Source organism: Artemia sp. Qi Xiang Cuo, chromosome 16, assembly GCF_049724085.1.
Source record: "Artemia sp. Qi Xiang Cuo chromosome 16, ASM4972408v1, whole genome shotgun sequence".
Classification (NCBI taxonomy): domain Eukaryota; kingdom Metazoa; phylum Arthropoda; class Branchiopoda; order Anostraca; family Artemiidae; genus Artemia; species Artemia sp. Qi Xiang Cuo.
Window position 1 is genome coordinate 12,797,219 of NC_142809.1, and position 16,699 is coordinate 12,813,917.

Sequence of the window (16,699 nt, forward strand, 5' to 3'; positions counted from 1 at the left end):
AATACTATAAGCTTTTAAGGAATAATATTAATTGATGCAACATCAGGTTGAAAGGGCGTATCCAGGATTTTTGTTTGGGGGAAGGGTCCAAAAATTTTTTTTAAACAAAGCAACAAAAATCTTTTTATATGCATCAAGGTTACGTTTTTAAAAGCAGGACAAAAATTTCTGGGTGGGGGGGGGGGGTCAAACTCTGATACCCTCCCTGGGTACGGCCTTGTCTGGTGGAATAATACATCACAATAACTAGTGAAACATACGAAGTCTCTGAGAATGAAAATCTTGAGGTCGCCCCAAAATGGGGGAACTAGTGTTATTGGTAGCACCAGGCTGAAGTTATTTTGTATTCTATGGCTTGTTATTAGTTTGAAATTTACCAAGGATTTTAAACTTTTAATCCAAATGATTTTTTAAAATTGGGTGATCCAAAATCCGGCGGAAATCTGCTAGGCACCCATATTCTCTGATCATAAGAATCTGTAAATGGCCCCAGCATGAGGGAACTAGTTGAAAGAAGATATTTTACAGGATACATAGGAGCTATAAGTACTAAGTAGTCAGTTAATATTATCAATTAGTTATTTAATCAAACAATCAATTATTAATTAAGTATTAAACATTAGTTATTAAGTATTAATTAACCAATTGATTATTTAATCAAGCAATTAAATAATCAATAGTGACTTTCAATATTCACTTAATCAATTAATTATTTAAAAATGAGTAAACAATGGTTTTAATGTGTTTTAGCTTACTGGCCAACAAGGAGCCCATGTTATTGGTCAGACACTGTTGCAACGAAATGTTGACCTTGATTTTGTTTTGGATGAAGGATTTTATTATCTCAAAGACCTCGTAACTGGTGTTACCTCGTATCCTGTTGCCATGTACGTACTATTTAAGTGTTATTCTATCACTAGTTTTCATGGATATTGAACTAGCGCTTTGCGTAGAAACATATTATCCAAACTCTGATCGGGGGAACCTGCATGGGGCACAAGTCTTTGTTTTTAATAATTAATTTAAAAAAACTTTATCCACAAAATAAGTTTTTCAAAGAAAAGTAAAGAACACAATTAAACAAAACATAAGCAAAAATAAAATAAAATAATCTACCAAGCGTGAAACTACTACAAATCAGCATCGATAAATAAATGAAACTCAAAAGAACAGAAATTACAATAAATAACCGAGTCAAACTCAAAACGAGCAGAAATTAATATAAGTTGGGCTCAAAACCCTATGCCTTCCCAAGGCCAGAACATAATTTGCATTTTACTGAGAAAAATATAAATGTTTTTAATTTTTATAACTTTAATAAATCAAATGATATTAAGATTTTGATTACTAAATATCAGTATATTTATATTAAACTGACAATGCACATTCATTTGTATTTTTTTCGGTAAAGTGCAAATTATGTTGTGGCCTTGGGAAGGCATAGGGTTTTGAGCCCAACTTATATTAATTTCTGCTCGTTTTGAGTTTGACTCGGTTATTTATTGTAATTTCTGTTCTTTTTGAGTTTCATTTATTTATCGATGCTGATTTGTGGTAGTTTCACGCTTGGTAGATTATTTTATTTTATTTTTGCTCATTTTTTGTTTAATGGAGTTCTGTACTTTTCTTTGAAAAACTTATTTTGCGGAAAAAGTTTTTTTTAATTAATTTCTGTTTGTTTAATATTGACATAGACTTTTCAGAGAAAAAGAAAATAATATTTTAAATCCTTTCGTTTTTTTAAACATTTATAGTTTGGCCTGCTATTTGTATACTAGAGAAAAAATTTCAGCAATTTTAAACACTATACACCCTCTTAAGAATCTGGACGTAAATAGAAGTGTCTAATTTAGTTTCATACCTCGTCTAGTTGACCTGAAATGGAAAATTTGATACCATTCGCAAAAAAATCTGTTTACTTTCTTTGATAGCTTGGATAGACTTGCGCTATTTTGATTTGGTTAAATTTTAAGAGAAGAAGCAGCCCCAAAAGTTTGAACATAATACCCTCGGTCGTTCTTGGGATACTGCTGAGATGCCTTATTGGGAATTAGCATTAACACAGTGCATTTTGGTTTAATCTTATGGCAACATTTAGTTTTTAAACATAAAGTCAAATGGGAGGGTGGGCGTGGGAGGGGGATTAGTTTTGCTCCAATCACTTTCGACTATTAAAAAGGGTATCAGCCCTTTCTAATTTCAATCGAATGAGCCCTTTTTGAAGTTCCTACGACAACTCCTTTGATACAAAGTGCCTTGGTCTAAACAACAACAACAACAAAAAAATAATACATTGTACCCAGATTAGTCTTTACTATAAAAATGCCAAGTCTTCTCGTCACTTTTAAATATTAAAAAGGGCCTTGGTACTTTCGATTTCAAATCGAATGAGCCTTGTGTTAGTTTTTATAACAACGCTTCCTATAAACGCCTTATTTGCCCCCAGGGTATAAATTACAACCCTTACCCTGAGGGCTGTGAGGGTGGTTGTCATCCTCTAAGACCTAATTTCCAGAACTTTCAACTACGTTAAACAAAATGGCTATCTCAAAATTTTGATTGGATGTGTCTGGGAAAATGGTGGGCGTGAGAGGGGCGTTAATCTTTCTCCAATCACTTTCAACTATTAAAAAAGGAACTAGCCCTTTCCATTTCCAATCAAATGAGCCGTTTTGAAGTTTGTAAGACAACGCTTTCAATAAAACCTTATATTCCCCCAGGGGATAACTTACAACCCTCGCCCTGAGGGCTGGGGGGTTGTCATCCTCAAAGACCTAATTTCCAGAACTTCCTACTACGTTGAACAATATCACTATCTGAAAATGTTGATTGGATGTGTTTGGGGGACTGGTGGGCGTGAGGGAGGGGTTAGTTACCGTCCAATCACTTTCAACTATTAAAAAGGGCACTAGCCCTCTCAATTTCCAATTGAATGAGCCCCTTTTGAAGTTTTTACGACAAATCTATCATTAAAAACCTTATAAGCCCCCAGGGCATAACTTACAACCTTCGCCCTGGGACTCTGTGGGGTTTGTCATCCTTAAATACATAATTTCCAGAACTTTCAACTATGTTGAACAAAATGGCTATACCTAAACTTTGACTGAATGTGTTTGGGAAAATGGAGGGCGTAAGAGGGGGGGGGTTAATTACTCTCCCCTCACTTTCGACTATTAAAAAGGGCAATTTAAATTTCCAATCAAATGAGCCCCTTTTGAAATTTTTACAACTTTCTATATATATTTTATATGCCCCCAGGGCATAACTTACTGCCCTTGCACTGAAAGCTTTGATGGGGTTATCATCCTCAAAGACCTACTTTCCAGAAAATCTAAAGACGTTGAACAAAAGAGATACCTCTATACTTTTATGGGATGTTTTTGGGGAATTCGTGGGCATGAGAGGGGGTTAGTTGTCTAATGCTCATTTTTGACTGTTAAAAGGTCATTATCCCTGTCCATTTTTACTTGATTTAGCCCTTTTTGATGTTCTTACAACATCAATTTCAATAAAAACCTTACAGGCTCCCAGGGAAAAACTTAAAACCTTTTCCCTGAGGGTTGTGGGGGGGGGGATTGTCATCCTTAAAGACCTAATTTCCAAAACTTTCAACTGCATTGAATAAAATGGCTATCTAAAAATTTTTATTGGATGTGTTTGGGGAAAAGGTGGGCGTTAGAGGGGGGTTAGTTGTCCCTCAAATCCCTTTTGACTATTAAAAAGTGCACTAGCCCTTAGAATTTCCAGTCGAATAAGCCCTTTTTCAAGTTTCTAAGACAAACATTTCAATAAAAACCTTATATTCCCCCAGGGCATAACTTATAACCCTTGCCCTGAAGATTGTTGGGGGAGTGTCTTGCTCAAAGGTATAATTCTTCTGAACTTTAAACTGCGTGGAACAAAATGACTATCTAAAAATTTGATTGAATATGTTTGGGGAAATGGTGGGCGTGGAATGGGTGTTAGTTGCCTTCCAATCACTTTCGACTATTAAAAAGGGCACTAGCCATTTCAATTTCTAATCGAATGAGCCCTTTTTGAAGTTTCTACGACGACGCGTTCAGTAAAAACCTTATATGCCCCCAGGGCATAACTTACAACCCTTGCCCTGAGGGCTGTGGGGGAGTGTCCTCCTCAAAAACATAATTTCTATCTGGAAATCCACAACACTGAACAAAATGGCTATCTAAAAATTTTGATCGGATGTGTTTGGGGAAATGGTGGGCGAGAGAGGGGGGCTAGATGCCCTCAAATCACTTTTGACTATTAGAAAGGGCACTAGACCTTTCAATGACCAATCGAATGAGCCCTTTTTCAAGTTTCTATGACAAAGATTTCAATAAAAACTTATATGCCCCGAGGGCATAACTTATAACCCTTGCTCTGAAGACTGTGAGCGGAGTGTCCTGCTCAAAGGTATAACTTCCTGAACTTTAACTGCGTGGAACAAAATGGCTATTTCAAAATTTTGATTGGATGTGTTTGGGGAAATGGGGGGGGGGGGGTGGAAGGGGTGTTAGTTGCCTTCCAATTACTTTCGACTATTAAAAAGGGCATAAACATTTCAATTTCTAATCGAATGAGCCCTTTTTGAAGTTTCTACGACAACGCTTTCTATAAAAACTTCATATGCCCCCAGGGCATAACTTACAATCCTTGTCCTGAGGGCTGTGAGGGGGTTGTCATCCTCAAAGACCTAATTTTCAGAACTTTAAACTGCGTTAAACAAAATGGTTATCTCAAAATTTTGACTGGATGTGGTTGGGGAATATGTGGGCGTGAGAGGGGGGTTAGTTACCGTCCAATCACTTTCAACTATTAAAAAGGGCACTAGCCCTTTGAATTTCCAATCAAATGAGCCTTTTTTGAAGTTTCTATGACAACGCCTTCTATAAAAACCTTATATGCCCCCCAGGGCATAGCTCACAACCCTTGCCCTGAGGGTTGTGGGAGAGTGTCCTCGTCAAAAACATATTTTCTATCTGGAAATCAACTACGCTGAACAAAATGGCTATCTCAAAATTTTGATTGGATGTGTTTTGGGGAACGATGGGCGTGGGGGGGGGGCTCCAATCACTTTCGACTATTAAAAAGGGCACTAGCCCTTTGAATTTCCAATCGAATGAGCCTTTCTTGAAGTTTATACGACAGCGCCTTCTATAAAAACCTTATATGCCCCCACCGCATAACTTAAAACCCTTGCCCTGAGGGTTGTGGAGGATTTTCCTCCTCAAAAACATATTTTCTATCTTGAAATCAACTACGTTGAAAAAATTGCTATATCAAAATTTACATGGTCTGTGTTTAGGGGAAAGATGGGCGTGGGGGGTGCTAATTGCCCTCCAATCACTTTTGACTTTAAAAAGAGACTAGCCATTTGAATATCTAATCGAATGAGCCTTTTTTGAAGTTTCTACGACAACGCGTTCTATAAAAACCTTATATGCCTCCAGGGCATAACTTAAAACCCTTGCCCCAAGGGTTGTGGGGGAGTGTCCTCCTCAAAAAAGATATTTTCTGTCTGGAAATCAACTACACTGAACATAATTGCTATCTCAAAATTTTGATTGGATGTGTTTGGGGGAATGATGGGTGTGGGGGGGGGGGCTAGTTGCCCTCCAATCACTTTCGACTATTAAAAAGGGCGCTAGCCATACCAATTTACAATCGAATGAGCCCTTTTCGAACTTTATACGACAACTCCTTCGATACGAAGTTCCCGGGTATGGAGAACCAAAAAACAACACATTGTGCCCACATCGTTCTTTACTTAGGCAGCGCTGGCAGGCTGCCTATGATCATGTGGGCTAGTACAAACGGTATGTGGTACTCATAAAATAGTGTGAAAAAGAAAAATCCCAATGCCATCTAGCATTTGGCAATCTTTTTGTGTCAATACTAAACTTTTGCATACATGTCTATTCAAGTACTTTAAACTGTAAGGAACGGGAAAGAAAGAACAATTTTGTCCCGGGTAGACCTTCAAGCCTAAACTGAAATAGTCTGCTTAGTCTGCCAAGGTTTTCTCAAGCCAACTTAGACCATTTGTGTGGAGACTGAATTTTGGCTTTTAAATATTTTTTTGGAAAACAAAAAATTACGGATTATTTACAACTCACAGAGAAATTCCAGCTTTAATTCTATAAAACTGCAGAATAATTATGTCAGTTATCCAATTTTCTTTGCAATTTTCTTCTTTTAGTGCAGTTGCCAGACGCTACAATATTTATGGCAATACTACTACTACCAACTCGCTGTAGGGCCAAGCAATCTAAGGCCAATACAGTTACGCACGCTCCTCTTCTATCCCAACCTATTCAAAACCTCCATTTTACACCCTCCCAAAAAGTTCCCATTTCCCTTAAATCTTTCCTTGTGACATCCTTCTACTCCATTTGGGGCTGACCTGCCCGTTGTTTGGCCCTAGATAGTTGGCCGACAAAGACAATCTTTTGCAATCTGTCATCCTTCATCCGCAGAAAGTGTCCTAGCCCGCTCATCCCCTTTTCTCATTATAGCCCTAGAAAGCGGGATCGAACCACACTTTAGCACAGCTTACTGTTTGAGATAGGGTCAGTCAGTCAGGTACCCCAAGCAATCCATAAGCTATTTCTCTGGTAAACATCCGGCAAATTCTCCTCCGTTTTTCGGAGCACCCACGCTTCAGAAGCATCCTCGACCGCTCTTCTCACTGCAGCTTTTAATATTCTAATCTTGGTTCGCAGACTCGTCTTCCAATTCTTTCAAACTTTTTTCCACTGTGAGAAAACACCCTAGATTTTTGCTATTCTACTTTTGACATCTTCACTGCACCCTCTGTCTTTACTAATAATACTACCTACGTAAGCGAAGCTCTCAATGTGATCGATCTCCTCGTTAACCAACATAGTGACCTAGTCTTCTTGAATTCAAACCTATTCTTGCAACTTGAACTCGTTAGATGTCAGATTTTCCTGTTAGATTGGCGAAGATACAACTCTTGTAATTTTCTCATTCTCTTTGGGCTGAACACAACCGCAGGAGTCTCTAAAACCCTTATAATCTCATTATTTTATTTTCAAATTCACCTTCTTTCGATCTATCTTATATCTTATAACCTTTTTAATCATTTTTTTTTCTTTCGCACTAACACTTAAATAACTAGTGTGTCTTCCCCCTCCTTTATAGAACAGGAAGCTTTTGTGGGGATTAGTATCAGTATATGTATTTTATTTTTAATCAGTGTGAATAAACCTTTCCTTACACTATATGCGTAGTGATAATAAACCCTAACTTTGTCTGTCTGTCTGTTGATGACTTACAGGGATTATTTCTAATCCTAGGATCGGAATTTCAGAAAAAGGGTGGCTTGAACTTGAACTATCCACAGATATGCCACCAGGACATGCCAGTATCCCTCCTCTTGAGTCGGCCTTGGGAGTCCTTGCAAAAGGTGTTGCAAATTTGGAAGCAAATAGACATCCGTCAATGTTTGGAAAAGGGCCAGAATATGACATGTTTTCTTCCATCGCTCCATATGTAAGGCTGCACTTTTTTTTGTTTTGTTGACCATTACCAGTGCTTGATACCATTTAATTTTATTTTTTGGAGGGGAGGGGGAGAAGCAGTCTTTTACGGAGTTGCACTCTTATGTAAGGCTGTACACTTGCTGTTTGGTTGACTACTATCATTGCTCGTCATTATATGGTAAAAGCGGGGGAGAATTATGTCTATATACACCACAGGAGTATAAATGTAGGTGATACCCCTCAATATGTATTAAGAACTTGCCTAAAACTCTCTTCCCAAGCCTGACCGTGTTAGGGGAATAACCAAAAGCGGGCTTAGAAAATATAATTCACTTTTATTGACCAAGGAGTCCAACCCACTACTCACTGGAACTTTCTCGAAAGTGAAGTTGCCTCTCTCGCAAACTTGTATAGACGCCAGCTAATCAAAAGAACATGCAGCTAGTTAATTGCCTGCTAGTGTAGTAGGTCATATCAGGGGCACCAAGGGGAGGGGGCACTTGCACCCCTTAGATTTTGAAAAATTTTTTTTTGTATATTCATTAGAGAAAGTCGAAATTTTTTTTTCAACGGTTGTTAGGGTGATTATGGCCTCCTGCCGTCCTACATTTGGCGTCTCTACCATTGCACCACGATGTTTTTCTTTTATTTATGTTTAATTTAACTCTTATTGCATACTTAAATATTTCTATACCACAAAAAGGAAGTTAAAGAATCCTATACCTTTTAGAGGCTGGAAATGAATGACGAGGAAAAATCATTATTGAATTACGAGCTACTATCAACAAATATGTCGGGTCTTAGTAAAATATGTAAATCGTTAAACGATCTTACGCAAAGATAAATGAAACTCAGAGAGGAAAAATAATAACAAAATGAAAAATAAAATAAAAAAAGGTGAAAAAACGAGGATTTTGTCAGCTAATGGAAAACCATGCAGAAGGAGAAATAAGCAAATATTTCGACAAGGACCTCCGCCAAGTCATCCTCAGTGCCAAACAAAAAAGAAAAAAAACGAAAATCTAACCTTCCGAAGTTTACCTGACAAAGACAGAACAGACACTAAATAAAAACCAGGCAGGAATCAATGAAAAAGAATTTACCAAGATGATTGAGAAGGAATCCTTTGCCTTGCAATAGTTTTAGCTGGTCTACAGTTTCGGTTTTCATTAGATATGCAAATAGGTTCTTTTAAATTATACCGGGTGAAAATATTGATTGAGTCATTCAAAAATAAACTGTCGTAAATTGGGCTTAATGATATATTTCCAGTATCTCTATTGCTAAATTTTGGTTCATGTATTTTTTTTTATCTCAAATACCTCTTTAAAAAATTGAGGTAGGTCATTTAAAGTGGATATTAAGATTGCCTCGTCAAAAAGAACCAGATGGGTCGGATTTACGAAAATATGCGAAGCCAATGCCGAATCAAAGTTGTCATTGTTATTTTTTAATCTCAGGGACTTGTCTATTGAAATTTTGTGCTCATGCAAACGTTCACCTAGTTGTTGATGGGTCCTACCAATGTAAAATTTCCCACATGAACACGGGATTCTGTACTTACGCAAAGAATATACTTATGCTTGAAAAGAAATAGGAAATAGTAAACAAAGTAAATAAAAATTTAGTAAAAGTAAATAAAAAAAATAGTAAAGCAGGATATAGCGTGTGGGAAATACTTCGTAATATGTTAAGTAGATAAACTATTCTATTTGATTTGAATGTTGAAATATGGTATTCGAATTAGTTTCTGAAAAAACATACGCTATGTTCCCGAGCAGAGACCTACGCGGGGGGGAGGGTCGCAGGTCTTGGGTGCCCCAAAATCATAGATTTTCTCGATTTTCTGGGCACTTCTAATTTAAATTAAATTAAAAAAAAGTTTGTTTTAACTGAAAGTAAGGAGCAACATTAAAACTTAAAACGAACAGAAATTATTCAGTACATGAAAAGGGCTGTCCCCTCCTCAACGCCTTGCTCTTTGCGCTAACATTTTTATTATTTTAAAAAATTAGTTGTGTTACAGAGTTGTGAGAAAGAGTCAAACTTGAGCGTAAAGAGCGAGGCGTTGAGGAGGGGACAGCCACTTTCATATACGGAATAATTTCTGTTCGTTTTAAGTTTTAATGTTGCTCCTTACTTTCAGTTTAAAAAAAACTTGTTTTTTGTATTTAATTTTTGAATGTTTTTGAATTAATTCAGGTTTTGATTTTGGCTCATCGTATATGAATAATTAAAACAAAATTGCATATTAATCTTACTTTTATTTGGTTAAATGGCTTTCTCGAAACTTGTTTAATTTTATTTACGAACGTTTTTATTAGTAATAAAGATACGTAACTTACGAATTAACTTACCTAACGAACTTCTATATTCATATATTTTTAATACGTATATTAGGGGTTTCTCCCCCTAGTCAATACCTAGCTTTTTACGCTAAAGTTCAAATATTTTTCTAATTCTTTAAAAATGACCCCTTAATCACAAAGGCCGTTAATTAGCTCTTATGAAAGTACTAAAAATCTTTGGCTTAAAGAGCGAGGTATTGACTAGGGGGTAAACCCAATCATATACGCAATAATTTTTGTTCGTTTTAAGTTTTGATGTTGCTCCTTACTTTCAGTTGAAAAACTTGTTTTTTTTTTATAATTTCTAATCGTTTTTTTTAACAATGCTGGAATATCTGGTCCCCCCTTCCTAGCACTGTCTCTTGTCCCATGGAAAATTCCTCCATTGAAATATCCTCCTACATAACCCCCCCCCCCCACCCCCCACCCTCCACCAGAAAAAAAACCTGAAAACGTCTGTATATTTCCCAATGACCAATACTATATGTAAACATTGGGTAAAAGCCATAGCTTTCAGCCCTCCCCCCGGGGACTTTTGGAGATTAAGTCATCCTAAAAGACATATTTGTTATATTTTCGACCATACTGAACAAAATGGCTATCTCAAAACTTTGATCGGGTGACTTTGGGAAAAAAATGATCGTGAGAGGGGGCCTAAGTGCCCTCCATTTTTCTGGTCACTTAAAAAGAGCACTAAAATTTTTAATTTTCGTTCGAATGAGCCCACTCACGATACTTTAGGACCACTGGGTTAATACGATCACCCCTGGGGAAAAAAACAAAACAAAAAACAAATAAACACGCATCCGTGATCTTTCTTCTGGCAAAAAATACAAATTTCCACATTTTTGCAGATAGGAGCTTGAAATCTCTGCAGTAGGGTTCTCTGATACGCTGAATCTGATGGTGTGATTTCAAGGTTTTATAACGATTAGGGGGTGTTTCCCCTTTTTTCGAAAATCAGGCAAATTTTCTCATGCGTGTAACTTTTGATGGGTACGACCAATCTTGATGAAACTTATATATTTAAAATCAGCATTAAAATCTGATTCTTTTGATGTATCTATTGGTACCAAAATCCCGTTTTTTAGAGTTTGGTTACTATTGAGCAGGGTCGCTCCTTACTTACAGTTCGTTACCACGAACTGTTTGAAAACATAAGTGATTCTGTAGAAGTTTGTATTCTGTATTTCCAATTTTTTTTACATCTGACTTTAAATTTTTTTTTTATATTTTTGCACTCCTGTGGTATACCTTGCCCCCCAGATTATGAGACTAAAAATTGCTACTGAGATGAAATACTATTAATAAAAATCAATTTGAAGGATTTTGTCCTAAGGATTGATGTATCTATTGTTATCAAAATTCAGTTTTCTAGAGTTTCGGTTACTATTGAGCTGGGTCGATCCTTACTTACAGTTCGTTACCACGAACTGTTTGAAAATATAAGTGATTCTGTTGAAGTTTGTATTCTGTTTTTTTTTTTTTTTTTTTGTATTCTGTATTTCCAATTTTTTTTACATCTGTATTTAAATTCTTTTTTTTATATTTTTGCACTCCTGTGGTATACCTTGCCCCCCAGATTATGAGACTAAAAATTGCTACTGAGATGAAATACTATTAATAAAAATCAATTTGAAGGATTTTGTCCTAAGGATTGATGTATCTATTGTTATCAAAATTCAGTTTTCTACAGTTTCGGTTACTATTGAGCTAGGCCACTCCTTACTTACAGTTCGTTACTACGAACTGTTTGAAAATACAAGTGATTCTGTAGAAGTTTGTATTCTGTATTTTTTTTTTTTTGTATTCTGTACTCTGTATTTCTAATTTTTTTACATTGAATTTTTTTTTTTTTTTTTTTGGCACTCCTATGGTATACCTTGCCCCCCAGGTTATGAGGCTCAAAACTGCTACTGAGATGAAATACGATTAAAAATAATCAATTTGAAGGATTTTGTCCTAAGGACCACGGTAAAGGCTATGGGAGAGAGGATGGAGTAAAATAGGAAGGTAAAACTCTCCTAGACGTAGGTTCTGAAAATTATTTAAGTGTCCTAGACAAAAAGGTTTGCAAAATGAATGAATTTTTGAGGCTTTGAGAGTTCAAGGTGCAAGAATAGGTTTGAAAACTTTTGCTAAAAGGACTAAGTGGCTTAGAATAGAAATAAATTAAGGTGAAGAAGTAATGCTGGTTAACCAGAAGATCGATCATGAGGATAGCTTCACTTGCCTGGGTAGCATTATTAACAAGCATAGCGGATGCAGTGAAGGTGTAAAGATTCGAATAGACAAGGCCGAGAGTGTTTTTTTTTGTAGTTGGAAAAAATTTGGAAGAATATGAAGATAAATGAACCAAGATTAAAATATTGGAGACTAGAGTAATGACAGTGGTCAATTATGGCTCTGAAACATGAGCACTTTGGAAGACGAAGGTGGATTTGTTACAAGTTTTCCAGAGGAATTGCCTACGGATTGTTCCGAGTACCCGCTAGACCAACCCTATATCAAACAAAAGCTGTTCGAAAAACGTGGTTCTTGAGATGAATCATGCCACATTCCAAAGGGTTATTCTATTTGGCGATCCATCTAGTGCTCAATGAAAAGTAATTTTCCCTAAAAAGATAGAGGTGGGAAGAGGTTTTAAGGAAGGATTTAAGGGAGGATTTCCTTCTTAAGCAAGGAAATTAGAACTTCTTGGTTGGAGTAAAGACTGAAACTTTGAATTGGTTGTGGTGGTGGAAGTGCGCAATTTTGTTCGCCTGAGATGGCTTGTTGAGCTATTAATAATAGTAGCAGTTGTAATCATTCGTTATTATTTTCGTTCAGTGAAAACGGATAACAATAAGTCTTAGGCAATGTGCATTACAATAAATACAGAACGGACTATGATTTTAGTCCCTTTGAAATATTACAAATAACTTACGGATTAAATTTATGGGAATCTGCCATTTTAGGTTGAAAGTAATTAAATAAGTCAAAAAATTATATTTAATTTTTAACATTTTAATTAATATACATTTGTATATTTTATTTTACGTTAAATTGGTATTTATTTATTTTATGTGAGTTTAATATTTTTGACGTTTTAATAATTTATTTGTAATGCTTAAATAATTAAAACAAATAATTAAAGATTATAAACAAATGATTTGTATATGTATATTGTTACCTAATAAATGAATCATCAAAGAATATTTATTTGTTCTTTCAATTATATTCATATGGGGTCGCCAGGAAACTTGCAATCATGAATGGGGCCGTGAATGAAAAATTATTTGGAAGCCCTGATCTAGATTTGTATTAAATAAAAAAAACAACGCCTCGCTCTTTACGCTAAAGTTTAACTCTGTCTCATAACTTTTTTTTTTAAATAAAAAAACTTAAGTGTAAAGAGCGAGGCGTTAGTAGTAATAGTGGTAAAGGTCCGGCCAGTGATTGCGTAATATGCCTTACCACGGGCCAGTGACCTATTACTATGAACCCTACATGGGTTGGCAGACAGGTTTTCTATTATGACACTCATTTTTTGTGTGTCAATCGCTTAGGGAAAGCTTGGTGCTCATTACATATGATTACTTGATTGGTCGGTTTTTTAAAAAACTTGCCAAGCTATAATGTACTCAATTAAAAAACCCGAATTAATATCCATACACTGAATTCCAATTTCCATTATGTTTTAAGACATTGTTTATAGTACACCATATATTGTTAACTTTTGAAAACAATGGATTCGTCAATTTTTAAGGTGAGTACACTTTTCATTCTTTTATTTGCCCAAAAAAAAAATCAAAGAAAAACGTTTTACTAGTAAATTCAAATATCAGAGGGGCTTAGCCCCCCCTCCCCTCCCACAATACAAATCTTAAGAAGATGACGAGTATATTCGATAGAAACGTCAAAGCACGCTTTTTTCTATTATGTAAATAAAATCTCTCCTCCATAGGTATGTTTACAAAATTTAATTGTTTTGAAAAACAGTTCTTTATCATTTGGAAACAAGCTTTTTCCTAACATGCTGTATTTTTCTGGTTTGAATGAAAAGCTTGCGTGTTACAAAGAGTGTGAGAGTTTTGGGGGTTAAATTTCACAGGCTCTTGCTATAAACGGGATTTGTCTAATTCCGATGTCACGGCGGATGACTTTGGAAAAAATTAGCGTGGGAGGGGGCCTAGTTGCCCTCCATTTTTTTTTTTTTTGTCACTTAAAAAGGACACTATAACTTTTCGTTTCCGTTCGACTGAGCCCGCGCGGTAAATTATAGGACTACGGGGTCGATAAAATCACCCCAGGGAAAAAAAAAAACAACAAAAATAACAAATATGCCTAAACTTGCAGCCATGATTTTTCTTCTGGCAAAAAATACAAAATTCCATAGTTTGGATGTGGGAGCTATTGAATTCTAGGGTAAGGTTCACTGATGGTGGAATTGTCGTCAAAGGTCGATGAGTTGATGAAGGTGCTTCCCCCTTTTTTCGACATTAAAGTGATTATTCAGCCAGTACAGAGATTTTGACCGAAATAACGAACCTGGATTAAACAGATATATTTGAAATCATCATCATCATACGGACTTACTCTTTACGATGGTGTTTCTTATTGTTTTAAAAAATAATTTTGTATGACAGTGTTAAACTTTACGGTAAAGAGAGATACGCTGAGGAGGGGAAAGCCCCTTTCATATAGGGAGTAATTTCTGTTAGTTTTAAGTTTTAATGTCGCTCCTTACTTTCAGTTTAAAAAACTTGTTTTGTTTTTTTATTTAATTTCTGATCATTTTTTAGTTAATGCTGCTTTTATTTGCATAAAAATTTTACTTTTCTTTTGCTAAATGGATGTCTTTACAAATTAACTTACGTAACTAACTTCTATATTCCTATATTTTTCTTCTGGCAAAAAATACAAAGTTGCAGATTTTTGCAGATATGAGCTTGAAACCTATGTAATAGAGTTTTCTGATACGCTGAATCTGACGGTGTGATTTTCATTAAAAATTCATTCACTTGTAGGGGGTGTTTCCCCCCTCTTTAAAAAATCGGGTAAATTTTTCTCAGGCTCGTACCCTTTGATGAGTAATACTAAACTTAATAAAATTTATTTATATTTAGAATCAGCATTATAAACACATTCTTTTGATAAATTTATTAATATCAAAATTCCGTTTTTAAAAGTTTGGATTACTATTGAGCCGTATCGCTTGTTTTTTTATTCTATTACGTATATGTTATTACGTATATGAGGGGGAGGGTTCCCCCCTTAGAAATTACCACACACTTTAAGTTAAAAGTTTAAAACCAAATTTTGATTAACAAATCTCATAATCAAACAGGCCGTTTAATAGGACTAGATATCTCTGTTTAAAGCACTAAAAAAAAAAATTGTTGCTTAAATAATTAGTTATTTCCTTGGGGATAACCTCCACACATGCCCTATAGTTTCTGTTCATTTTTATTTATCAGTAAGGAATTAGTAATATGAGCACATTTAAGCTATTAGATGCATCATGCCTTATTGAGCAATAAACTTTTTGCATTTACACATGAGGTGGTCAAAATTTGACATATTAAGCATTTATACAAAAAAATAGAAAAAGGGTAGTTGTTTTTTTTTCATTAATAATTTTGCCTTTTTTTTAAATGAATATGATAATTGCAAAAACCAACTATTTGAAAAGGAACAGATTTTAAGTGGTACTATCTTAATTAGAGCCACTAGCCCATCAAATATAAAATTTAACGGTAGAATTACACACGATCTGGACCAATCAACGACCCCACAACTCATAGTAACAGGGGCTTCTCACGCCAATGTCAGCGCCACTCAAGCTGGAAGGAACTTGAAAAGAGAATGGAATGCTTTTAATAATGCCTCAGCTCAGCATAATGAAGATTATGAGCTTGACCCCCTTCATGTTTTGGCAAGGAGTTCAGATGTAGAAGCTCAGTCAGAATTTGTAAGTATATACATAATTTTTTCTATCCCTATTTTCAAAAATAATATAAATTTTCTCAGATGCATAACTTTTGATGAGTAAAACTTAAGATTTTTTCTAAACTATTATATAGTAATAATCCTATTTTATTTTCTTTAATTAACCAGATTAGTAGTATATAAGTAAATGCTTATAACACTGAAATAGTTTATCATACATTTCTAAGAAACCTTACCTTGTAACTTCTCTTCTAAGCAAGACATCTTCTAATGCAATAATCAAATATTCCTTTAAACAAACTAACTATATGAAAACAGAAAATTCGCTAGTTCACAGATGACAATCATTTTTAAACTGGGGTATATTTTCGCACTAAGACTTTGTATATATCCGGCGCTTATCAAAATCTCATGTCATTATATCTGAATTTAAATCCGGCCGACATATTTTATTTTAATTCTGAGGAAGGTTAATGTGGCAGAACATGCATTTATTATCAGATATATTAACATAACCAAAAGGTTTTTAATCATTTCCAATTATGTCCTCAAAACAATTTCAATAAACCATATTTGGGCAAACTCTTTCCAACTCCCTTTTTCGTAGAAGTAGTCCGAAACTTTTTATAAGATACTTTCGGGACATTCTTTGAGGCTGTTCTATTTGAACAGTGTTGTGGAGTTTATTACCACGAATTGGACGGGCTTCAATCCTGCTAACTCGATGGACGCTCCCGGTTCCCAAGGGTCCTCCCAGGGGGGCTCTAAAAGAACCATCCGGCATTTTAATTGCAATTTAATTATTGATATGGATGGAGAAAAAAAGTTGTTCTCTCTCTTACAACGATTTATTTAGTCCAGGTTAACTACGTCCACAACTTCAAGTAAATCCGTTGCCAAAATACATAGGAA

At 35.4% G+C, this 16,699-nt stretch overlaps 1 protein-coding gene across 3 annotated transcripts in view; it reads left to right on the top strand.

The window, feature by feature from the left end:
- LOC148942580 (N-fatty-acyl-amino acid synthase/hydrolase PM20D1-like) overlaps positions 1 to 16,699 on the top strand; it is a 127,882-nt gene that overhangs the window by 67,944 nt on the left and 43,239 nt on the right. For all 3 annotated transcript variants that reach the window (XM_089102220.1, XM_089102218.1, XM_089102219.1), the window contains exons 5-6: positions 751 to 887; positions 7,323 to 7,518. In XM_089102220.1, the coding sequence (XP_088958346.1) occupies positions 751 to 887; positions 7,323 to 7,518 (333 nt within the window). The remainder of the gene's footprint in view (positions 1 to 750; positions 888 to 7,322; positions 7,519 to 16,699) is intronic.